Genomic DNA, 26282 nt, shown 5'->3' with positions numbered 1-26282 from the left:
AATAAACTTTAATTAACTTCAACACTCTCTCTTGTTAGAATTATTCTTACAGCAGAAGCATAATACTTTTAATTGACAACCATCACAGGTAATCGTGTTATGTGAATTAATCGAGTGATCTTTCCCTGTATCTTTCCTCTCGGTTTTTATCCTCATGTTCTTGCTTTGTCAATACGTGATCTCATTCCCGTGATTACAATTACGTTTTTACGATTGAAATCTCCGTACCGAGCGCGTAACCGGGTCTTGTCCTTATTATTTATATTTACATTTTATCATAATATGTATCTTCAAGTTTTATTTCTACATTTTTTATTATTGCTATTTCTTAATAATATTCTTTTATTACCTTATTCTTATAGGCGGTTATGCAATTGCATTCATGGCATCGTATGTATATGTATTAAGGCGCCTCCAGACAATATGGCCAACGTATGCTGACATTAACAAATATCATATACATACATGACATACGTAATTATCCATATTGAATGTAGGCTAATATTTAACAAATGCTATGCAAAGTTGACGATACATTGGCCATATTGTTTGGAGATACCTTAATATAATTATATATATATATCTACACAGTTTGTCATAAATTAACTGAATGTACTGATCATAAATAAAATTAATATAAAGAATTAATTTTTCTTCCTCTTATCATTTTTTATTAGAAATATAAACTAATAAAAAATTACATATATAGTCGTTTCTTTAAATTTAATTCCAAAAAGTTGAATACATTCCCTTCTATCTCTCTCAGCCTTCATTGTAAATTTCAGTCTATTGTGAAAACCGTCGAAAATAGTAATCAGTTCATCTAAACAAGAATTCGGAGCTGCTAATGCAATATCATCTACATATCTGACGTAGAAAAGTGTGTTTAAGATAATTTATTTTTTGTCATTATAATTCTTTATATGTAAAATTATATACATATTAATATTTTTGAAAGTTTGACTAGTGTATGGAAATAGCAAAAGCAAATTAAAGCTACAATGTGGCTCCCATGTTTACATTTATGCGAGAGATCAACTCAACAATAAATAACATGTAATTCGATATATCGTAGATCGTAGTTATCTGGTTTATATGGAAGTGGTATGTGTACACAACGGGTATATATTACGTTGGAATCGAATCTTTATGCAGAATGACGTATCGACACGATCCAGCCAAGGTCTAGACTGAAAGCGTGTTTCTTGAAGTTTGTGCAGTTCTTTCGTTGAAAACAGTTCCGTTTGAAATGTTACCGTCGATTGTACATATATACGTTCTACTATTCTTTGTGACGAGGATAATGTATGCCCAATCTTGGTGTTCTTGTATGTATTTCTTACATATTTTTACAAATGTTGAAAATACGTATTAATATTGTGCGCATACTGTTCTCCAGGCAATCAAACAGATTTAGATTTTGCGACTGGTATCAACCTGCTCTATTATAAATGGTTTGTATCTATAATAAAACGTTCAAATAATCATTAACAATAATAATTAATGTAAGCATGCGCTTCTCAGTAATGGTGAAATTCCTGCAACAATCGCCTATCCCATCACAGTGCCACAGATGTTATTCAATGTGTTGGATAATGACAAACGGATAATCTTTTATGTTTTTGGATATTTACAATATCCGGAGGATTCAAATGTTCAGCTAATGATGGAAGGTATAATATGTTACATGTTAGAGAGAGACAAGTATATTATGAAATCAGCAAGAAATTAATTATATATTTACATTATATATTATGATTAATTATATATTTACATTACTAGCACTTTGTTATGGAAGAACTGACAATGTTGTGCTACTCGATTGGAGTAAATACTCTAAAGGCTCTTACCCGATCGCTTTTAGAAATGCTGAAAAAGTAGGAAGTTTATTTGCACAGAGTATACAACTGCTTGTAGAAAGTGGCCTAGATGTATCGAGAATTTATATTGTTGCGCATTCGTTGGGTGCTCACATAGCTGGCTTTGTCGGTAAATGCAATGTCTTCAAGATACCTCGCATTACAGGTATACAATTAAATTATCTTTAATATGCATGTATTTTATTTTGATTTTAATAGTTTTTTGTTATTTTAACCATAATTGATTCTTAAGTAACAAATATATTTATTTTATATTGTCTACTTACCTCTATTTTTCATATTAGCGAGAGGTTGGCAAGAAATCTGTTTGTAAGAAATTTATAATTTATAATTTTATACGATTCACGTAGTTTGTAGATTGTCCTAAAAAACGTTCTTAGTGTAAAATTATCATTTATAGCATTGGATCCTGCGAATCCTGTTTTTTATCTTCTCGGATGTTATCTTACACGTAATGACGCGGAATGGGTCGATGTTATCCACACGGACAAAGGTGGATATGGCACCCCAACATCTATGGGTACAGCAGACTATTATGTGAACGGTGGAACTCGTCCTCAACCTGGTTGCCAAATTATTGGCCCACCATTAAGCGAAATCGGTAATAATAATTAATATAATTTAATTAGTATTGTCATTTTGTTACAGTATTAACTAATTCAGTAAATTAGTCATCATTAAATAATTAATATTCATTGCGTGATACGTTACAAGCAATTACTAATATTTAAAAAATTTTAACTAAATTGAAAATTGCAAAGATGATTTTTATATGTATATTGACTAGTTATTTTTATAGTTTTTAATGTTTGAGAAATTATCGATAATTATTTAAAATAATTATGCACTTGATATAAAAATGCAAAAAATTAATTTATCAACGCTTTGTTCTAATTATTCTTTTTATATGATTGCTAGATCTCTGTAGTCATCAAAAATCAGTCGTGCTATATGCAAAATCGAAACGTCATTCTACCAAATTTATTGCGAAGGAGTGTTCTTCCTACTTTAGTCATATATTTAATAGTTGCAATAAGACTCGGGAGATCGAGGTTGGATATACAGCAAAAAATATGTAAGATAATACTTAACATTTTACTTAATTATTTTTCATAAGTAGACAAATTCGTAATTGTTTTTATAGAGTATAATAAAAAATATTAACTTTAAACTTTTTTTGCAGACGCGGATCATTAATTTTTTATGTAGATACTATATAGCACGATTATTGTACCGTATTTAATATATTGACAAAGATTTATGTTAATATGATAAAAATATACTGATTCTTGTTCTATATAATTGTTATATGTACTAAGTATCTTAGATTTACCGAATTTATTTTACAAATTATCTGATAACATTATCCAACACTATTTTGCAATACAAATGTAAATAGTCATTTTCAACGTACTTTTGATACTACTGAATACGAATCTATTAAAACAATTTAGCCAGCACGTCAGAATTTTGAGATAAATGTCAAAGAAATAAAAAAATAATGATTTTTCTTGATATTGTAGCACCGATATCAAATTTTTTTTTCTAAGGACTTTAAATTGATAAATATTTATTCAATTTAAAAAATGATACTTAAATTTAAATATTATTTTTTTAAATTAAATAGATATTTATTTACTGTAAGCAAATGATACCATTGATACCATCTGAACAAATATTTATTTAAATTTCGTACTTTTTCAATATAACGGGAATATATCAAAGTTCATTTTTCAGACTTTAATCGAGTCAAACATTAATATTGAGTGGAATTTATACATTCAACGTTGTAATTATAAGTGTATGCTACACGCAATATACGTTCTAATTATTCTAACTTTCACAGTTGAACATAAACTGATTTTTATTACCAAACAGGTTTATTTTTTAGTTATATGTCACTGTTGCGTAAATCGATAAAGCAATCATTATTTCTGTATGTCATTATTGGGTAAATCGATAAAGCAATAATCATAAATTAAAACAGGATTAAAATTTTTTTTGCTCTTTTTATTGGATATCTGACATCGTGATTAATGTTTTTAAAAAGTTTCAGATATTTTGGTACTTGATTCTATTGATAGTAGCATTTTAAGTAAGAAATGTGAAATATACTGTAATAATAAAATAGTAATGTAAGTAAGCATAAATAAAAGAAAGTTAATTGTCTTGTTCAAATCGATTGATACTAAATTCGTTTCGAAAGAATAAAATTATTTACACAAATTTATAAATTTTTATAAAATTAGCAAACAATAAAGAAAGAGAATAAGATTGTCAGTTTAACTTAGCTGCGCAAAAAAATTTAATTAATAGAAAGATATAAACGCATAGCTGAATATATCTGTAATAGTAATACGATCATAAGATAGCCGTAAGCATTGAGGCTACTATCTCTTACGAGAATCCTTTATGTTTATGTTAATAACAGGTCTTAAGCTAGATTATAAAATTGAATGATAGTACTTAAGCGATCGACACCTAGATCTTCAGCGACAGACATTTAAACTAACATACTTGAATTTCTTTGAATAAGACCATTCAACAGTTTCAACTTACTATTTCTAGTGCTTGTTGCATTCTATGTAATCAAAAGTACGAAGAAAAGATAGCACAAGCCATACAATAAATATAATTTTCCAAAAAAAATATATCAATATTTACTGTGTAAATGCTTATTGATATTTTATCCATAATTTTTTATCCAGGACTATTTATAAGTAATTACTAAACTGTGTACATTTAATTGTATATTTAACGGAGCAGGATATTATGAGCCGTATGTGCGGATTATTTTAACTCATTATTAATATAATTACTCTCCTCGTTATGCATAATTTCTCAGCCGGTTGCTAAATCCACAGTCGCATAAACATACTCAACGTTCTCAGCACAAGGTATCGTTACTAATCCCAGCTTAATGAGAGTCCTAACGGGAGACTTTGATTATTAGCGATAAGCGAGCAATGCATATTAGAATCAAGTAAAATCCATAAAATAAGGGGTTGAACCATGTGTCGAAGATAATTTACAGAGTGGAACAAAGCGCACTTTTTGCACGATTTTTGTGCAATCGTATTTTTATTGCGTAATATGTCACTCGAAAATTCATCGAAATGTAGATAAGTGCTGCTGCTTTGATCATTTAATTGATATATGTAAAAATTTCATTTAAGAGATCGCCGTAGATTTCAAAAGTCATTCACATACTTTTCTTTTAATAATAAAATTAAATAATAAATAAACATTAAATATAAAAACATTAGTGTCGTTGCATATAAAAATGCAGCTAGTATAAATAATAAATTAAATAGTATATTAAATTATTAATTTATTATTATTGAATAATAAATTAATCGTGATATTATCGTAGAATGCTGTAATCATAGTATTGTAGTATAACATAGGATTTTATCAACATAAAGGTAATAAAATTAATTACTTTTTAATTTTTAATTTAATTGGATCAAAACTAAAAATTATTAATTTAAGCTCATTGATGTATTGATAAAAATAAGAAAATATATAGTACGATATGTACAATAATTTAAAAATGGAAGGAAATTTTAAATTATAATATACTGTTAGAGAGAGATATTAAAGAAGCAATAGTAATCCAATCTCTTGTTGAGTTAAATAACATTTTATTATTTTTAATATTTATGTTGTTTCAAAATATAAATCGATCCATTTCGGTGGTTAGTTTCAAACTAAACAACATATGTACCCATATTTATTTTAACATATATGCGCTTAGTAATTAATAATAAACTGAACTTAAGATAGATTTAATATATTTTCTTGAGATAAATTGTTTACCTCTATTTTAATTAAATTAACGACTTATTGAATAGAAACAGTAATAACCTATAAAAAAGATTTAAAATTATTCAAATTAAGTACAATTTAACATTATAAATTTAACAGTGTGTGTGTTAATCACAATAACTTAATCACAATAACTATCATATAAAATAAAAGTACACCAACAATTTTTAAAAGACGCGTTTACGTGTGTAGGAAAATATCAGTTAAATTTCTCTAAATATTTTCCGGCATTAAAAACAAATAGCATGTCGACTATCTTATCTGCCGCGATTAAATCATCCATGTTGCCTTTGTTTCGAATTCATAAATGGCACTTCCGCCCACGTTCCGCAGGTCTGAGAGGAACTATGGACCAATTTGGTCGATTGACGCACGAGTGGCCAATTATAATTTCATATCGAACGTTGGCCGTCATGAATAATAGATACAGATTGTTTCCAACTCCGATACTCGTCGGCCGAACCTCCCATCATGAGTGTTCGCTCGCATTCCGTAGATTTCTTGCATCCTCAAAAAGTATCCCGTAAACATAACTGAATGTTGCATTTATATAAGTGAATTCTTTTATGGAGTTGTGCATTAATCAAAATGCATGTATAAGTTAAAATTGTGGAATCAAAGACGTTGATGTTTAAATGATTATGTTAAACGAATCCTTGACGTGACAATTTCTCATATTTGCCATTCGTTTCGTTTCCAATCAACCAATGTATGTACCAATTATTCACTTAATACGAAAATGAGAAGCACATAACTCGACTCTCTTTTTTACTCTCTCTTTTTCTTCTTTCTCTCTCTCTCTCTCTCTCTCTCTCTCTTTCTCTCTGTTTCTCTTTCTCTTTTTTTCTTTTATTGTACTTACAAACTTCTCTTTTCGTATTCGTCTGAACTGCCGCCCCGTGCCGATTCTCGCCGAGAGCGTCGCGTGCAGTGGCACGTTAACTGCATCGTTGTAAAGCAGATTTCATTTAAAGAGGCACGACGGAGGCGGAAAGACCGTAAGAAAAAGAAAAAGGTACACGGAGAACGCATGTGGTCCTGCTATGTAATTTTCATTCGCACTCGTGGCTACGCTTAACTGCGACCGGAGCGAAATAACGCTTAATGGAATACCTATACAGGGCGATTCACGGTTAAGTCAAGAAACTATGCAAATCTCGTGTAAAGATGAAGAAAACATAAATGAATGTATAATTTCAAATTCAAATGGAACTAGATTATTTAAATATACGATAAATTTTTTTCGATATATTAAGATCTTTATTTAACACAAAAATTGGTAAAAGTAGTAATTAATTTTTAGATGATTTTTAATAAATCTTTTAATTTGATGACGAGGTAATAATGGATTTATAGCGATATATTGTTAGAACTCTTTAAGAACTGAGAATCTCCTAATTCTCCAATTTATTTATCCTTTTGGTAATAATAGAGCAAGATGCTTTTATCAATTAAGAATGTTTATAATTAATCATCGTAAAGGATTTAAGCATTGTTTAATATTGGTTCGATAATAATGAAATCTGAATTCTTATTTTTCAAATATCTGCTAACTATATAGATTTATTTTAATCGTAAACGAGATTAGCAACATTTAATCGTTTCTTTCGGCTTATTTTTCTTGGTTTGTTACTCCTGACTATCAGTTTAAAGCAAAAGTTTTCGATCCAGCCGTGTATCGTCCTGTAGGAAGATTCGACCAACCAAAGTATCGGCGAATGAAGGCGGTACGGTCTCAAGTTGGAAGTTGCGACCGGATATTCTGTTCGTCTTTAATATCATTAGCAGTAAATTAAAAGCCGGCTTTTAAAGGTCGAGATTGTGAGAGCGGTGCGTTGTGCACGCAAACAAATTTTAAATCGAATGAAGTGCACTTGATGAACGAATACGCGGGAAATGCCCGCTACGCGGCATCGTTCTTTTCCACCATGCTAAATGTGGCTGTCCAATCCTTGTTAACCCCGAACTTTCATCCCCGTCAAATAAAATCATATTTAGCGTAAATGCGAGCAGTTGAAATGAAGATAGCATTATTAGGCTCGATGTCAGCTATAGTGTAAAGCGACAAAATATTTTTAAGAAGTCTCTCTTACTTAATTTTAATCTAATAATTTTTAAACTTTTTATTGTTTCTTATCAAATATTATAAATGTAGTTATTACTAATTAATATAAAGTATATTTTATACGTGAAAACTATAAAAAACGATTTTTATCTATCTTTGATAATTATTTCGATTTTATCCAAAAATTGTTTTAATCATAAGAAATAATTACGCTGTCGCGCGCGCACGCAAAATTCTAAATTTTATAATAATTTATGAATCGTGTCCTAATGATATAGATTTATTGCTTTGTTATATAAAATAAATTTAATAGTTCGATGATCATAAAAATCGAAAATGATATAGCAAAGATTCGCGGCCTTGAGATAGAATATGACAGAATAAAATCGGGATTTTCTTTTACATTACACTCGTCTCGTAATGAAGATCGTGTCGAACATCTGTTATAATAAACTCGATATATCACACTTTGTACGAAGATCACCCCCTCATGATTTATTACACATTATACCTGAGCATTATCGGACTGCGCATCGCGCGGCTTCAACGCGGTGCCTCACATGACGTCCATCAAGAAGCGATAATTAAAAAGAAGAGGGTTTAAATCGCCTGGACGTGCACGAGATCGGCCATCTGCTTCGCGCGATTAGAATAAGAATGGCGTAAGTCATGCTTACTATGAAATTTTGTTATCAAAGAGTGGAGGAATCGAGTTAGAGATCGTATTCGTGACTTTGCATCCGCTTAATTTCTAGCAATTGAATAATAAAAGTCAAATTTTTGAAGAAATTGTCCAGCAAAATCAACATTTATTATAATTTCTCATACAATTCTATTATATAATGTTAAATATCTTAATAATTAAATTCTGGATCCAAATTGTTCTATTTAAAAATCTATTTGAATATAAATAAATAATATAATAGTCTTCTCTCTTTTATTTAACTTTTAAAATAAATATTTTATTTTTCATAATTTACTATTATGCCAATACAGTTGCTTTTACATTTTAATTAAAGGAGTTTCGTTTTCAATTTAGAGAGAGAGCCACAAAAATTTTGTTATTGAAGTTTAATTTAAAACTAGACGACGCTTCTTACAAAAAAGTAACACATACTGCAAGTTTAAAACACTCTTAAAATTCATCTAAATCTATTTATTTTCAAAGATTGTTCTTTCAAAACTACACGTGTAATTTAAAAGGTTCAACCTGCTTATTCTTCATTCATGCGATCGTCATTGACATAATTATCAGGCTTAAAAAAGAGAGAAGTTCTCCATTGCGTCGCACACAACAATGCACTTTGACTCCGATGCTCCTACCATTGCGACTTGAGAATTGAACGAGAATACGCTGGAACCGAGAGAGAGGCTGGCCTCTTCTCTCCAGAGGGCATATTTCTTTGATCTCGATTTTTGTCCCGCCTCACCACCCCTTTTACCTCTCTCTTCCCCTTATCCGCGAAGAACTCAAGACCGGTTAATCCAGATTAACTTTGAGCTCGAGCACATACATATGCACATACATACACGGCAGTACGCGTATCGTATATATTGATAGATATACAAAGTGTAAAAGTTTCATGTGTGTCTAGACAGATTCGTGAGGCTTTCACTGTTCGTGAAACATCTTTTCTTACGACCTCATAAACCTGTTTTATAAAAATCGTTAATCGCGTTTGCTTATTCAAGAATGTCGGTATTGTGACGTATAAAAAAAATTGTTGTATAAAAATATTTGTTGTTACAATTTCAGACTCAAAGCAATAATTAATTTAATACTATATAATCTGTCGTCTACTATATAATTTACACTCAGACGCTCTTTGAATAATATACGATTAACAATTGTTAATGAGAATAATATTAAATTACACTAAATTTTACATAAAAAGACTATCATTGTCATAAATATTATATTATTCGTTTGCAATATATAATTTGTATAATATAATATTTGCCAATTATATATATGTTTGATATTATTATAATAACTATTATTACCTTACATATTTATTATAATGCAACATCCTTTTCAACACTTTTGTATGTAGTATTGGGCGACAATCTGTCATGAAACAAATTTGCCTATAATTTCAATTGTTTTTATGGAAATATCTTTCTATTACATTCCTTTACAATAATTATTGTGATGTTAAAATAAACACATGTTATGTATATATTTATATTTAGATTTATTTCTTGCTTCTTTCATTTGCTTAAATCTTGCTCTCTTCATTTCATTTAGAAGTGTTTTATTACGTGTAGGTATACATGCATAAAAAAATGTTTCAAAAACGATTATGGACGACGTCCTCGAACGTAACTTTGCATTTCGCAAATTGGTTGCATGCATCGCGCGTCATTCATGGACGCATCCATTTCTGCATCCCTGACCTGAGTTTTGCACCAAATTACGAACATTGTAACGCTCAATGCGCTTTAACGAGAATGCGTGTGCGACGGTTGGCCGCGAGGATACGATACTTTACGTACAGGTCCTTGGTAACGCGATTACGCGAGATCTCGGCGAGATCCGATCTCGACGACGGGATTAAAGGCAATCGCGAGGCGATCGAGAACCGCCATTGGGTAATAAATGCGGCACATAATGAACTGCCTTTATCTAGCAAACTCGTTGAAAGCCGCCGCCGTTCGTGAATGTAAATTTATTCTCCGTGCGTAACACTGTTGCGTTTTGCCCCTAAGGATATAGCGCAAGTACGGCGGAATCTCGTTTATGTTGGACACACTACAATGTCCAGCTGCTGAATGAAACGTAATACTATTCTAAAATTGTGTTATTCCTTATCATAAAATTTTTACAGCAAAATACAAGATATAAGCGATTGATATATTATTGATATTTAACAAAATAAATTATTCTTAGAAATTAAATTAAACGAATTGGGAAATAATTTTACGTATAACTCACAAAACATAAAGTGTGATGTTGTATTGTTAGCATATCTTGAATAGGATTTCTGCTAATCAGAAACTAAGACATATAAATCTTAATATTAATCTTATTATATCTTTTAATACGTAGAAAATTTATTAAACTTTCGTTATGTATGGTATCCGCTGTAATAAACTCGCCGTACAGAGACAGCAGACATGAACGCATAAAAGGACATGCACATCTATCAAGTACCAGCAGTATCCCGAGCTTAAACGAGCCCTAGAAGCGCGCATAATTTAGTTGCACCGATATGCATTCATTCGCGAGACACACGCTACTTCTCATGGCGAAACAACGAGCCTGTTCAGGATCACCATCTAGGGATGAACGGCGGAGCAATGTAGCTCTCTCGAGCTCTGGCGGTCACCAAAACCTGTCCAACACTCCGAGTGACTTCGACATTTTTCACGGATCGTCCTCGATAGCGACCCACGCGCCCGAGCTACGTCCAGTTCTCGAAGTGGACCTTTTCCAAGGTCAGTGACGTGTGGGCCGCTAGAGAGAGCACTGACGAAGTGCACTTTGTTGCGAAAACACTTACGAACGTCGCGCATGTCGCGTGACGTTTTGACATCGCGACGCGAATGCAATCTCCGGCTTGCGGCAAGAATTTTCGCGTTGAACGACCATTTCGTAAAAATTGCGTCATTTCATACAGTCAACTTAACGGTCAATGAATTCTATGCGGTGACATGGCGACATATCCTCTTGAAAATTGATATATGTTAAAAACGTTAAGAAAAATTTATGAAATGTTGTACATTATGTGTAATATTTCAAACTTTTAATTATTTATTTAACATATTAGTAATTAAAAGATAAATTAGATTTCCACTTAAGTTGAATTAAAATTAAAATTAGTTCAAAAAAATATTAGTGAAATGACAAAATTTATAATATATTTTATGTGTATTTGCTCCTCTAATTAAATTATAAACTAAAATATTTTAAAGTTATTCTCCACATTTTTATTGTAAGAAATAAAAATTGTAAATTTTACTAATAAATAATTTTATCAATTAATTTATATTTACATGAATACAGAAATTAGTTATTAATTTGTTAATATCTAAATACTTTAAGTATAAATAATAAAAATAAAAAGAGATTAATCTTTTGCAAAAAATTAAGTAATTTTCTGTTATTTATAGCTGTCTATATATTTTTGTTCTTAGATCATTTATTTATATAGATAAAATTATTTTTTAAGCGATAACTTTTGCTGGGAAAATCTTCAATTTTCTTTAAATATTTGGAGATAAACAACGCGTATTATAAATAAAGAGGAAACATATATTTATGATAAGAAATTTGGAAGCGAGAGAATTAAAAGTGATTGGAATCAACTCCTTGACACGTTGGCTAAACCAACTGTTACGCTAACGTGGTTTCCTAAAGTGTATTTATGCGATTATGCAAATCCGCGACACGCGTGGTGAGGTCCGGCTGCGCTAATGTGCGTGTTCTCGGTTATTGATTAAATTATGATCTGGATCGTTCAGCGTGCGAATTGCAAGGTTCGCAACCAGGACTAGGAGAGGCGTTAATTAAATCGAACGCAGCTCAGATTCGCGCGGACGCGCGGAGTGGAGTGTACGACGGCATCCGTCAGACGCGATGCGCGACGCGCTCTGTATAAAGCGTCGCTCTCGATATTAATGATGGCAATGCATGGCTGGTAATGAACACATGCGCGACCTATCCCGCCCACGTGCGAAAGCGGCAACGGATTTTCCGAATGGCTCCGCGCCGTAACGCGCGGACGTAACGCTGCTCTCTCGCGCGGATTTGCATGGCGAAACCGACTATCCGTCTGCCCGATGAAGATTCATTAATCCGTGCTGAAAAAGCAAATTAAAATAGACTGCATTGTAGGTACATAACTATCACTCAAAAGTATTTGCCCGTCCCAATTTTTGTACTTTCTTATAATACACCTGAATTCCTTTTAATTCTATTGTATTCCTCTGTATATATATAGAATTAAATTATTAAGTCTAACACACGCACACACACACATCTAGAAGAGCAGGAAAGAAAATAGAAATTCACTCCTTCATTTAATTAAGAAAGCTAGAATGAGCAAATACTTTTGCACGGTAATGTATGTGTATTGAATCACGTATTTTTTTTCATTATGACTGTCACTGAGAAACCCATTTAGTTAAATCAATCAAAGATTTGTTTGCCCACATCCAAACAAGAAATTAATTAATGCAATAAAATAATTCAGTTGAAGCAAAGCATTTGGTTATTGTAACATTTTGCTTGTTTCTGATAAACATTGACATCTGATAAAGTTATTTACAATAATCAAATGTTTGGCTTTAACTAAATTATTTGATTGCATCAACCAAGGATTTGTTTGCCCATATCCAAACAAGAAATTAACTGATTCAGCTAAATGGGTTCTCTCAGTGTATATTTTATTAAATACTGAAAATACTCTCTCTCTCTTTTAGTTTAAAGAATTTATGAAAATTATATTAGAAAAGCTGATATTATACAGAAAAATATAGAAAAATATGTTTTTTTGAAATCATCAAAAACAGTCATGGAATATCAACCAAATAAAACTATCCACTGACGTCTGCTATTAGTCTACGAATTATGCGCGGAATCATACATTTTCTTCTTAGCATCTGTTGATCCGCAGCGTAAGAGTCGATCATTGCGGGTGATATCACCATAAGGCATTCAAGTTCATTAAGTATCATTCAAGAACGATCCTATTATGCGTCTGCCTTCGGTACGTATGCGCAATTTCTTTTTCGCGGTGTGCAATTCGACCGATTCATGTTTTATGTTGGGGGGATTACATTCATAACATTTTGTTATTTACACTCGATATTTTACGAATTTTGATTCTCGGAAAGTCGGAATAAAGCGCGGTGGAAGAAATCAACGTTAGATGGGCACATTACTATGATGAAAACATACAGCGCTAATCAAAAAGGATAAAAAAATTTAAGATACGAAGCTCAAATATCTGTATTTAATCTATATAATTTGTAATTCTTTTAATGATGCGGCGCGACTCGTCTAATGTTGCACTATTGTTTAAAAAAAAACAAAAATAAGCAAAGTTTAAAAAATATTTGTATGTATATATATATATATATTTTCATATCCTTGTTTATATTAGAGAAATTAAAGAAAGAGTTATATTTACTTTACGGTTATCTTCAGTTAGTAATTCTATGTTACTTACTGTAGGATTACATTTATCTGTGTTATATATTCTGTTTTACATTATGTTGATAATTCTAATAATTTCTCTACGAACAATATAATAATGATACTAGCTATATAGATACATAAGAAATAAATTTTAAGCAAAACTTAATTTTTAGTAAAAATTTTTAACAAGCTTTCAAATTAAATAATGAAGATTGATCCATAAATAATTATTATTCTTAGCAGTAGCAAATTATGTTAATTAATATATTACAATGTAAGTAAATATAAATACCCATTTAATATTCAATACTTCTTTTCTCTTTTAATACTTATTTTATACAAAAACGAAATTTTCTTTTATATTTTACCAAGTCGTATCCATGGCAGAATTATCATCGGAGCACCTGTGTAACTATCGGTACATTCAGTGAGTACTGAAATACCGGACGCTGATTAAATAATTGCCATTGCAAAAAATTTAAAGTTATTATATAAAATCAATATCAAATGTTCATTAAATAAATATTACATAAATAGATACAATCAATGCATTTTGATAAAATATCGAGAAATTATATTTTCATAAAAAGGTAAAATCATGAATAATAAATGTAAACATTTTAAAGATAAAATTATGAATAATAAATATAAACACACATTTTTAATTTATTATTATTATTCATTCATTGTGATTTATCAGCATTGTTTGAGATGACAATTAATCCTGATTTTGATAAAACAAATTTTTGTCATAAAAGAATTAAAATAAAATAAATCTATTTTAATTTTTTAAGACTATGTAATTAACTTTAAGAGAGAGAGAGAGAGAGAGAGAGAGAGAGAGAGAGATTATGTAATTAAAATTATATGGTGAGCGCTATCAGCGCTATTGTCATTTTATACTTAAATTGATTTATGTCTAAAGGCGCCTCCAGACGATATGACAAACGTTTATCACCATAAGCAAATGTCATACATACACATGCATGACATATGTAATTATTCACACTGAATGTAGATCAATATTTAGCGAATGTGTGCGAAGTTGGCATATAGATTGGCCGTGGCGTCTGGAAGTGTCTTAATGAATGATAGAATGACATATAATACCAAACATAGGAATTCTAACTGAACAGCGCTGACAGCTCTCTGAACTATTACCTTTAACTAATGTAACAACATACAATCGCACCAAACAACAAACTTCATGAAGAACGAGTTCGCTCTTGTAACATGAAAATATTTGAAATGTCCATGTTAGAATTTAATGACTAAAATTTAAAGAATCAAAATAAACATTAGAGATATCAAAAACAAATTAATCTGGGCTAATGAGAGTCAACACGGAATAAAATTTTATTGCGCATTTCCTTCCGCGTTGACTCTCATTAGCCCAGATTAATTTGTTTTTATCATTTTAAAGAGAGAGAGAGAATCCTTGGTTAACACATTTACCATTAGAGATAGCATGTGTACATTACTAAGCATTTAAAAAATGGATATTAAAAATATCAAAGATAAAAATACTCGATCTTCTAGAAGGAATTATTATTCAGATATTATGTTAGGTAAGATTTCACTAGTATTCTGCCAATTATATCATACTTAATTGAGATCAAGGCATACTTGATCATAGAGCGTACTAATTATATTAAATAATTCACACAGGTATAAAACCAGTTGGCCTACCTTCTGCTTCAAGAAGAACCAACCTTGCATCGCAAATTCTCACGGAACAGTACAGTCCGATTGTAGAAGGTCTTAAAGTACAAAGAACGCAAATTTTTCTTGGCGCTGCTGAGCGATGGATAACTTTCCCTGAAGACAAATCTATTGTACGCAAGTACATAATCATGTAAAAGCAATTGCTTGATTTATCAAGCTAAAATATCAAAGATTTGTTACTTTAGCAATAATATTTCTTATATTGTTAAATTAACATTTTATGGAATTATTAATCTCTTAGTACGATATGAAGGGATGTATTAATTTTAAATTGACTATGTTTTATAGAAAGAAATATATACATAAAGTTGGAAATATTTTCCAATCTATGCTGTGAAAGATCTATAGTTATATTTCTATTCCTACCATTTCCTTCTAATATTTTATATCTATCTTTGTATCTAATTTAATGGATGTATATAAATTCTTAGTGCAAGATTTTGTTTTCAATAAAAAGTATACCTATAAATATTTAAAAATTTCAAAAATTTTTGTTTCTTTCTGAATAAAGGCATTTCCGGCGGAAACTTTTTTACCAAAAGTACAGATGGCATATACTGACGATTCAAAGATTCCACCACATAATATCGAAATGGAAAGAAAACGAAAAATATATAAAAATCTTAAGATAGAAGATGCTTTGAAAGCGGAGAATATCAAGCCATATGACATATTACCTTTTGAAAAAATTTGCCCACTACTTTCCGACAAAGAGAAATACAGTTTATACTCTAAGACAAGTTATTTACCATTGGAATTGTTTGATGACGAAGAATACGATTGTAGGTGAGAAATTCGTTATTCTACAATAACTTAATTGCTCGTCATATATATTGCTATTTTTAAAGTATTTAAATATTACTTGTCAGTTATCTCATTTCTAATTTCTAGAGGAAGGTCGTCAATATTGTCATTTTGTTTTTGATAAAAAATGACAGTCTTCTCTTATCTGTATAATCTCTTTTCTTATTTTATCTTTTATCTCTTATAATTATTATCGTATCCTATAATTCTCTTATCTATATAATTATTTAATTGTTGGCTCTTCTAAGTAAAAAATAATAACTTATATAGTAAGAAAAAGATTTTTTCGCATATTATGTGAAATACATTACAGTAGAGAATAGCACAAAAGAAGCTTGTAGTATAAACATAATTTCACGTATTTGATACTTACCTATGATAATAAATTCGTAGTAGTTTTATACTAGAGAGAACAAAATATAATATATTATAACAAATATTAAGGTAACTGACGACTCGAGTACCATGTCAAGTGGAGCTTTCGCTTTATAGAAGCACCATCAAAACTTTGTAAAGCAGAGATAATTTATGCTTATTAAAATTTAAATTAAAATGTAAAAATAAAAGATTTAAATTTATGTGTTTAAAATTTATATAAATTCGAACTTACTTAAAATAAATATCTGTTTGTTTTACATAATTTTGTTTAAAAATTAAGATATCTCTTTCTATAAGTGATATATATTTTACAATCAATTTATACATTTCTTAAAAAATATCTTTTGCTAATATAATATAATATATATAGTGTTTCCACAATTTTAACATATAATTTTCTTTTATTTTGCAATTTAACAGAACGACAGAAGAATGGATAAATTTGGGCATCATTGATGGTATTCGTTATCCGTTACCAGCCACAGTATTTGTCGAAAGGATTATAGATAAGAAAAAGATATTTGATCGCTATAACATACTCAATAATTTGTACGGTTGGTTTCATGCCGCCGTTACGGATTATAATAACGAACAGAAATTGTGGACTGTCCTCACTCTAGACGGTCTTAAGCGAAAATTCCTTCTGCCTAGAATATATATTCGATTTTTTGGAGAGGATCCTAGAAAATTTGCCAAGAGAGTGGCTGCTGCTGTTAAACAAAGACAAATTGCGGAGACTAGTATCAGGTTAATTTATTAAGTTAAAATATTTCGTATTTTAATATTTTTGTATTATGTCTTACTTATAATAATAATTTAAAAAGACACAAATATAAGGCGCGTTGTATAACTAAAAAGAAATTTCAATAAAATTAGTGTCCGTTTCTTATATTTCAACATTTCATAAAAGTATTGGTTTAATATGGTAACGCTACACATTGTTATACAACTTTTAAAATATCTATTTCACGTAACAAAAGTGGAATATGAATTTACCAACACATTCAAAGTTTACATTTTCTTAAAAGCGATCTGAGAAAAAATTTAGAACATCATGCACAAAAATAGATGATAAATTCCGGATTTCTTATATTCTTTAATGATTTTAACAAGAAGGATTTGTGTGATTTGAATATTTTTTGCAATAATTATATGTAGATACCACTTTTATTTGGACTGCATGCTAGTAGAAGGTATACCGACACTGGATGAAAAACAACAGGAAGTTATAATTCTGTTAACCACGCGAAAAGATTTCGTGAAGTCTGAATCCAAACATCTTTTCAACGTAGGTACATTTCCTATTTATTTTCTTCAGATAGTGATTTTTTAATATTTAGTTGATAGACGAAGTTGTTTTGGAATATCGTCGCGTCATGTGCGATCTTATGTGGAGATCCCTTATATGGGAACAACCGGAAATGTTTAATTTCATTTCATGGAACGAAATTAATGACATTCACGAACTTAAAATACCAGAAATGGGAAAGTTTGGCACTGAAATGGAAGACTTTACGGTATTTACAAAGAATTACACATAATACTTGGGTTTGATCCTTTATGAAAAAATACTACTGGACTCGCAATATAACGGTTGGAAATAATTGAAAAGCCATCATCGAATATTGTATACTATTCGTTTCAATAGTTTTTTCACTGATCCGTTAATATTTTTTCACAAGAGACATGCATTTTACTCAAAAAATATTATTACGATTTATTGCAGAAAACAAAAAATTTTTTCTGCTGGACAATTTTGTACGTTTTGCCGGAAATATACGAAGCTATGAGTTGTGTAATCGTCGAATGCAGTAACATATTGAATATGAATCTCTTTGTCTCGAATTACGGAAAGTCTATGTACCTGTTAGAGTTTGAGTCGCAGCAGCAGCAAGAGACTAATACAGTGATAAAGTATCTGAAAGAAATGTGGTTGGAAAGGATTATACAGTCGGTTAGATTATGTTTAAGAGATATCGGAAAAGAATGGTTCGATCTTGAGCAGAAGAACCATGATGAATACAATATGATGAAATTGAAACGATTTATGACTCTTATTACATATCGAATGCAGGTATACCTTAAAATATTTGATTGCACTTAATACGTTTTACTTTTAATGTGTATAATAAAATATGTGCTTGAATTACATGTTTATTTAAAGTTATAATATAGGAATATTAATATAAAAGTATCAGTATAGAAATATTAAAATCTAATTACGTTATAATCAATTAAATAAAAATATAGATTTTTAAAATAGAGATTCAGAAATTGTTTATCTAAAAAGGTAAAGAAAAAAATATTTATTGTAAAAATTTATTAGAAAATACAAAAGCCAATTCAAGCTCGTATTAAAAATTATAAACAGGATTACAATTAAGTAAACATAAATTTAAATAAATATTGTTATACAATATTATTGTTTAGTTTACAAATTATATTGAATATGATGTATGTTTATGACTTATCTGCAATTCATTGAATATAATCTCTTATAATCCGTAAAGATTCATTTTCTAAATACAATTTGACATTGACCATATTATATATTTTATTTGTTGCTGCAGGATGCGCTTCGGGATCTCGTGAAGAAATCGATGGCCTTATACTTAGAAATTTTGGAAACTCCAGCTCTTTGTACATTAAATGTGGATGAAAATTTTGTGTGGGGTAATGATCTAATAAACACACACTTTAAATCTTCAGTGAATCCTATCTTTATTATTGATATCGCTATGAATGACAAAACTGCTTATTATTTAACGGATCTTGAATCATTTGTGGTATGCACAAACATACGGTTATTTTCTTACGTTTATTTATAAACTATCTAATTATAAATCACTTATTTATTTAATTAAAGATTCTTTATTTAATTTATTTAATTAAAGATTCTTTATTTAATTAAAGATTTAATCAAAGATTATTTGTATCAAAGAATGTTAAAAATGTAACGTACACACATTCAAGTTATATTTATTGTTAATTTTATTAATCCATTAGGTTAATTGATTTTACTATAAATTGTACATCTAATTGTAAGCATTAAAATATTTAATAAATTAGTTTATTTCAGGAAATTATTATAGCTATATTAGACAATTCTTTGAGGCAGTGCCAACAAATTGGAAAAGTTCATCCTTTCTTGTTACCTTTCCTGAAATTTCCCAAAGATCTGTATCTCAGCTCGGTCGACTTATTAGAGAAACAGGTTTGTGAAGTTCGAGAACGCCTGAGGACCGCTTATCAGAAGTCTACAATACCTCTAAAGGCATACGTGAAGGAATATCAGCAATATTTAGAATTTTACAAACTGGATGTCGAAAAATATGTGGAGTGAGCTCAGATTGCTTTAGGCGATATCAGATAACTATACTTAATTGGATTTTTGAATTATATAGAAGGCAACGTGATTAATTAACAAAGCCGAAAAATATCAATTATCTTTTTAATCGTCACTTTTTCCAGGAATTTCAAAAAAGCAGACCACACTATTGTGGAGATCAGAGATGAAGTATCGTTCCACTTTAAGATGAAATCGATCCTCGAGCTCGCACTTCCAAAGGATATTGCCATAGGACCTTTCTACGTGAATGTCCGTCCTCTCAGGGACTTTCTTATACAGAAACGACAGAACTGTTACACGCAGTTACTTATTATGTTTACCGAGAGCTTAAGAACGAAGATAGATGTCGTTTTGTCTGATTACGTGCAGATTAGAACAAGGCTAAGGACAACACTACGCAATATTGAACATTTGTTCGAAGAACAGGATTGGATAGAAACTGTACCGCTGAGAGTGAAAAAACTGGATGAAATCGTACAAAAATTGAAATTTCAATACGACATTCTTGATCACTTCTGGTGGAATCTATCTGATGGAGACTTTGAAATCAAATGGCAAGCTATCGGTTTTCCGCGACAAGTGCAGCTATATGTAAGATTTGCTTTGTATAAAGACATATCAATATACAGGGTATCTCAATAATCAGGATATTACTACCTTAAATATCTTTATATCTATTAAGTTTAAAAAAAAATCTGTTCAACCAAAATTGTACGGTATAAAGAGGACTACCATATAGTGAAATTTTTATCCAGTTTCGCTTCAAAGATTTCAAGATTAACTTTGTTTTTCTCTTTTAATGAAATTATGATTCTTTTTTTAATATAATATAATTTTTCTAATTATTCTGCATATAAAAAAGTGTTAAGGTAAAGATACCTAAAAATAATTTACCAAATATTTTGTACTTTATTCTGACACATATTAACATAAAATATTAAATAAATATTTTGTAAGTTATTAATTTTTTAATAATAATACCTTAATAACTTTTATGAACAGAATAATGAAATAAATATAGAAGAATTTTTTAGATTTTTATAGTCCAATAATAAAGATCTACTGTGAATCTCAATAACCCAGATTACAAATTATGATTGAAAATTTCATATTGCCGGGGGAATGTTAATAATAAGAAAAGATATTTGAAACTGATAAATTGAAGTTCTAATAAATGTTTATATTATATTTTATAATAAACATTTAATAAATGTGTAAATAGTTAACTTTACAGTTATATAGTAATTTAAAAAGCCATTCTATTATATATATATTTCTTAAAGAAGAGATAGCAATATATTACTTTAATTAAATTATTATATTTATCATTTTTAATATTTTGTCATTTTTTTCTCACATTATGTACAGATGGAAGAAGCAAAGAATCGCTTTGTCAGTGAATATGAAAAATTTCATAAAGTACAAGTACAAGAAGAAATTCTTTTATCAGAAAGGATTGACACACTCATGGGAAACGTTATAAATGTGACACTACAAACAGATATCAAGAAAATACATGAAATGGCTGTAGAAGTAAAAAGGATTTTAAAAATAATGAAAGAATGTCAAGAATTTGGCTTATTGTTGAATGAACGGCAAAAATTATTCGGTATGGATGTTGTGCCGTATGAACAATTAAATACATTAATAAAGGAATTCGAACCATACCAAACCTTATGGATTGCTGCATCCAGTAACTAATATTGTATAAAAATATAAAAAATGTTTAATTTTAAATTAACAATTTTAATAATTTAATATGTCAAATTAAAATTTTTATATACTGTTAAACGCAGATTGGTTAAAATGGCAGGAAATATGGATGGAAAATCCTCTGGTAAGTTTCGATGCGAATCAAATCGAAAATATGACTGCCGATACGCACAAAGCGATATCGCGTTGCGTAAAAGTATTTCAAGAAAATCCAAGTAGGTTGATATGTTGCTTAAAATTTATTGAATTTTAAATGTATTATATGGAAGTCGCAAAAAACTTGAATACGACATAGAAAAAAAAAATTATTAATGTTTTTTTCATGGATTATAGAGATGATTGCTATAGCAGTCACGGTAAAGAATCAAATCGAAGCATTTAAACCATACATCAGCGTGATACAAGCTTTGCGATGTCCAGGAATGAAAAATCGGCACTTTGAAGAACTTAATAAAAAAATTGGTATACAAATGGCACTCACGCCAACTTTATCTTTTAAGAATCTACTTATTCTTAATGTAATGAAACACAAGGAAACTGTGAAGACCGTCGCAGACACGGCATTAAAAGAATTTTTAATAGAAAGTACACTAGATAAAATGATGACTGACTGGAAAACAATTACAATGGATGTTCTTCCTTACAAAGATACAGGTACGCAAAACATTTCATATAAACATTCAAGTTTATTTCAAACAACTTCATACATTAAATATTACGTTTTATGTTTATTATATCTTTTACAAATTAGAAATATGATTTTAATGCAATAAATTATAAAAAAGTATATTTTAGAAATTAAAAATTTAACATCACAATACTTTTGTCATTTGGTATTTTAATAAAGATGGAATTAATTAAATTAAAAAATAAATATCAAAATATTTTACATTAGAATATCTTCTTTATGTATTTAGTGTTAAAATTAACATGTACATAATTTGATACATTAGACTCTTTGTAATATAAATAATATATTAATTTTTTTGTTTGTGTCATATCGTAATAGTATCTTAATCTTTTTGTATAGATAAATATATCATGAAAATTTCCGATGAGATCATTACTTTCTTGGACGATGATTTACTTAAAACTCAACATCTTAGTTTTAATCCTTTTAAAGCTGTTTTCGAGAACCAAATCGATGAGTGGGAAACTAAATTGAGATTAGTTCAGGAAGTGATCGTTCTATGGGTGGAAGTACAAAAGTAAAACACTCGCACTTCGATTTCCGTTTGTTATTATATTAGGATATATTCCCTTTGATTTTGTATACACAGGCAATGGATGTATTTAGAACCAATATTTGCATTTGAAGATATTAGTCAACAGTTACCTGTAGAATCGCGTAAATTTAATACGATGGAGCGCAACTTAGAGCGAATTATGGGAAATGCTCGTGATTGCCCATATGTATGTAATATAAATTTATTTTAATATTTTACACGCATTTATTGTTTTGTAAACGTGTTAGAGTATCAATAATTTTAAATAAAATATCAATTTATCTTATATCAAAAAAGTACGTATTGAACCAGTATAATATTTAATTAGTCTTTTTAATCTATTAGATTGTCAACTTTAATTTAATGTGCAAAGCGCACGCACGTGTAATTAAATTTCTTTTAAATTTTCTAATTTGTTTACCAATGTAAATGTATTCTTGAAATATACATTGTTTTTTTTAAACATGAAAAATGGACAAATAATTTTCACATATTGTTTATTTTATTCTCCATTGTTTAGTTTTCTAAAATGATGTTATATTTTTAAAATATACTTGCATTGGCTAACAAATTTAGCTACTTTTAGTTTTTTAAATGCAATACGATATTTGTCGTTTAGAATGTTTTATTATGTAAAACTTGAATATTAAAGAAAAAAGAGAGAAAGAGAGAGAAAAAGAGGGAAAACAGATATTTTATAATAGATGTAGATAATAAATATATAGTATAATATATATAAAAAAATATATAGATAATAAATATTTAATAAACAAATAATTTGAAGGGCTACGAGTCAGATAAAAACAAAGAAAGTATATTTTCGACGCCGATTTAACGTTTCGACGCCGATCGAGTCATTCTCAATGTTAACAAAAGTTTAAATATTAGAATATTACAAACTGCAAATTATATAAGATTCTATAACTTATAATACGTGTATAAAGTGATGTGAATACAATATTTGCTGAAATGCTTGCAAAGACCTAGTTATTCTTGTTAGTCCTTCAATATAATCCAAAACTCAATTAATAATGGCATTTTGCTCGTGTTCTTGTAAACGTTGTCCTTTCTTATAAAAATGTTAAATCCAAAGTTAAAAATTTCATAGTAGTCGTGAAAAGTCTTCGAAGCATTACAGCAGTGCAGAAGTTAACATAAAAAGATTTTTATAAGTAAAAAGTTAAATCTCATTACAAGGAGAAATTAACAATCGCTTATAGACTTCCATCTTAGATTGGAGCAAATTGCAATAAAAAAAAGATATGTTTAAACTTTGTTTCGCCTCACTCGAGACAGACGTGCTTCAGACGAAGTACAGTAACAAAAGCGGTACTTGAGAATGACTCGATCGGCGTCGAAACGTTTGTTTGTCTGTTGTAATTTTATATTTATAATTTTTTTAAATATACTTTCTTTGTTTTTATCTGGCTCGTAGCCCTTAAATATTTAAATGAATATTTAAATGAAAATTTTCTTAGAAACTTTATTATACATAATGCAGGTAATTATAACGTGTGCGGATAAAATCTTATTATCAACTTTGAAAGAATGTCTCTTAATCCTAGAAACTATTAAGAAAGATTTGTCCGATTATTTGGAGACTAAACGAATGATTTTTCCGCGCTTCTTCTTCCTAAGCAATGATGAACTTCTGGAAATAATTGTTCAGTCCAAGGACATTCAAGCGATCCAACCATATTTAAAGAAATGTTTTGAAAACATGGAGGAATTGAGATTTGAGAATTCAGATCTTAGGATAACGAGGATGTATTCTGCTGAATACGAAGAGGTTGTGCTACGGCCAACAATTTATCCCAAAGGAAATGTGGAGAATTGGCTAGGACAAGTTGAGAATGCGATGCGCAATACCCTACGAGAGATCATCGGCGAGGCCCTCGAAATAATAGACACGACACCGCGAAAGGAATGGGTGTACATGTGGCCGGGCCAAGTAGTTCTTTGTGGAGGTCAAACACATTGGACTGCCCACGTGGAGGAAAGTATCGCAAACAACACTCTGCCTGACTATTATAATTACATGTTGCTACACGTATGTATTATACTAACAAGCACTGTTTATCTTATAACATCGTTATGTTATAAGATAAACAGTGCTTGCGTGTTTACAGTAAACCGCTAATATTTTCATCCAAATTGAACAAATGTTTGCTAGCATTATATTTTCTTCTACTTCAATTTCGAGAACATTAAAACGTGTTGCATTTTAAAATTAATTGTATTAAAAAGCGTACCTTTTTCTTGTTTTTTCATTCTTACTTATATTTCTTATACTTGCATTATTTTATTTAAAAGTCATTAAGTAAATGCATCTCTCAACAACCTCTCTAATATAGTGATATTTTCTTATGCGAAAAATTCAACAGTTACTCAAAGTAAAGGGTCAACTCGATTTTTTGAAACTTTATACTGTTCATAATATTAATGAGCACAAGTTTAATGAGCGTTAAATCGAAAACTTCTTTTCTTGAGAAAATAAAAAGATAGTTGCGTACACATGTTCATTTACTGTTCATTAAAAATAGTTCAATTATTGTTTTTTCTCATTTTCTAATAAGTAAAGAATGACTGGCCCATAACAGTATATTCTTGAGTAATATTTTATAGCTTGAAGAATTGCAAAAGTTAATACGCGGTCCGCAAACTGAAGTACAAAGATTAATGCTGGAGGCCGTAATGACAATTGAAATTCACGCCAAGGATGTTTTGTATAAATTGATTCAAGAGAGATTAATCGATATCAACGGATTCGAGTGGATCTCTCAATTACGATATTATTGGGTTGATAACAAGGATTTGAAGATTCATGCGATAAATGCTGAATTTCCATACGAGTAGGTTTATATATATGATAAATGTTACCAAAACTATCGAAGAAAGAGATACAACTGTTAATAAATTTTAAAATGATTTTGACAAAAAAAAGTTAAATATAATTAAAGATTTCAATAGAATAATAGTTTTTAAGAGAGATAATTTATAAGTTTAAATATATTAACTTTCTTATTGAATTTTATAGAAGTATTGTAATAATGTGTAATATATTCAATTATTGCACTAAAACAAGTACGTAGCTAACAAAATAACAAAGTTTGTAAATAGATTAAAACTTACGCGCTTTTGTCCGAAATGGCTTTTGCCTTTTCTATACTAG

The 26282-nt window shown here is 29.5% G+C and overlaps 2 protein-coding genes across 2 annotated transcripts in view; both read left to right on the top strand.

The window, feature by feature from the left end:
• Positions 1-1123: 1123 nt before the first annotated feature.
• LOC108762531 (lipase member H-B) lies at positions 1124-2959 on the top strand. Its single transcript, XM_018509577.1, has 6 exons — positions 1124-1328; positions 1400-1454; positions 1525-1673; positions 1783-2025; positions 2281-2481; positions 2799-2959. The coding sequence occupies exons 1-6, from the start codon at positions 1250-1252 to the stop codon at positions 2957-2959; spliced, it is 888 nt and encodes a 295-aa protein (XP_018365079.1). The 5' UTR covers positions 1124-1249.
• A 12434-nt stretch (positions 2960-15393) lies between these two features.
• Positions 15394-26282, top strand: part of LOC108762540 (dynein heavy chain 1, axonemal) — a 102920-nt gene continuing 92031 nt past the window's right edge. The window contains exons 1-17 of the mRNA XM_018509582.1: positions 15394-15483; positions 15584-15750; positions 16152-16426; positions 17243-17569; positions 17981-18110; positions 18163-18339; positions 18549-18896; positions 19393-19608; positions 19902-20161; positions 20294-20762; positions 21540-21864; positions 21968-22099; positions 22218-22538; positions 22915-23092; positions 23165-23297; positions 24612-25160; positions 25736-25962. Of these exons, the coding sequence (XP_018365084.1) occupies positions 15411-15483; positions 15584-15750; positions 16152-16426; positions 17243-17569; positions 17981-18110; positions 18163-18339; positions 18549-18896; positions 19393-19608; positions 19902-20161; positions 20294-20762; positions 21540-21864; positions 21968-22099; positions 22218-22538; positions 22915-23092; positions 23165-23297; positions 24612-25160; positions 25736-25962 (4307 nt within the window). The 5' untranslated portion in view covers positions 15394-15410. The remainder of the gene's footprint in view (positions 15484-15583; positions 15751-16151; positions 16427-17242; positions 17570-17980; positions 18111-18162; positions 18340-18548; positions 18897-19392; positions 19609-19901; positions 20162-20293; positions 20763-21539; positions 21865-21967; positions 22100-22217; positions 22539-22914; positions 23093-23164; positions 23298-24611; positions 25161-25735; positions 25963-26282) is intronic.

This window comes from Trachymyrmex cornetzi, unplaced genomic scaffold (genome assembly GCF_001594075.2).
Source record: "Trachymyrmex cornetzi isolate Tcor2-1 unplaced genomic scaffold, Tcor1.1 scaffold11, whole genome shotgun sequence".
Lineage (NCBI taxonomy): Eukaryota > Metazoa > Arthropoda > Insecta > Hymenoptera > Formicidae > Trachymyrmex > Trachymyrmex cornetzi.
The sequence above is the reverse complement of the archived record's forward strand: the minus strand, read 5'-3'. Positions and strand labels throughout refer to the sequence as shown.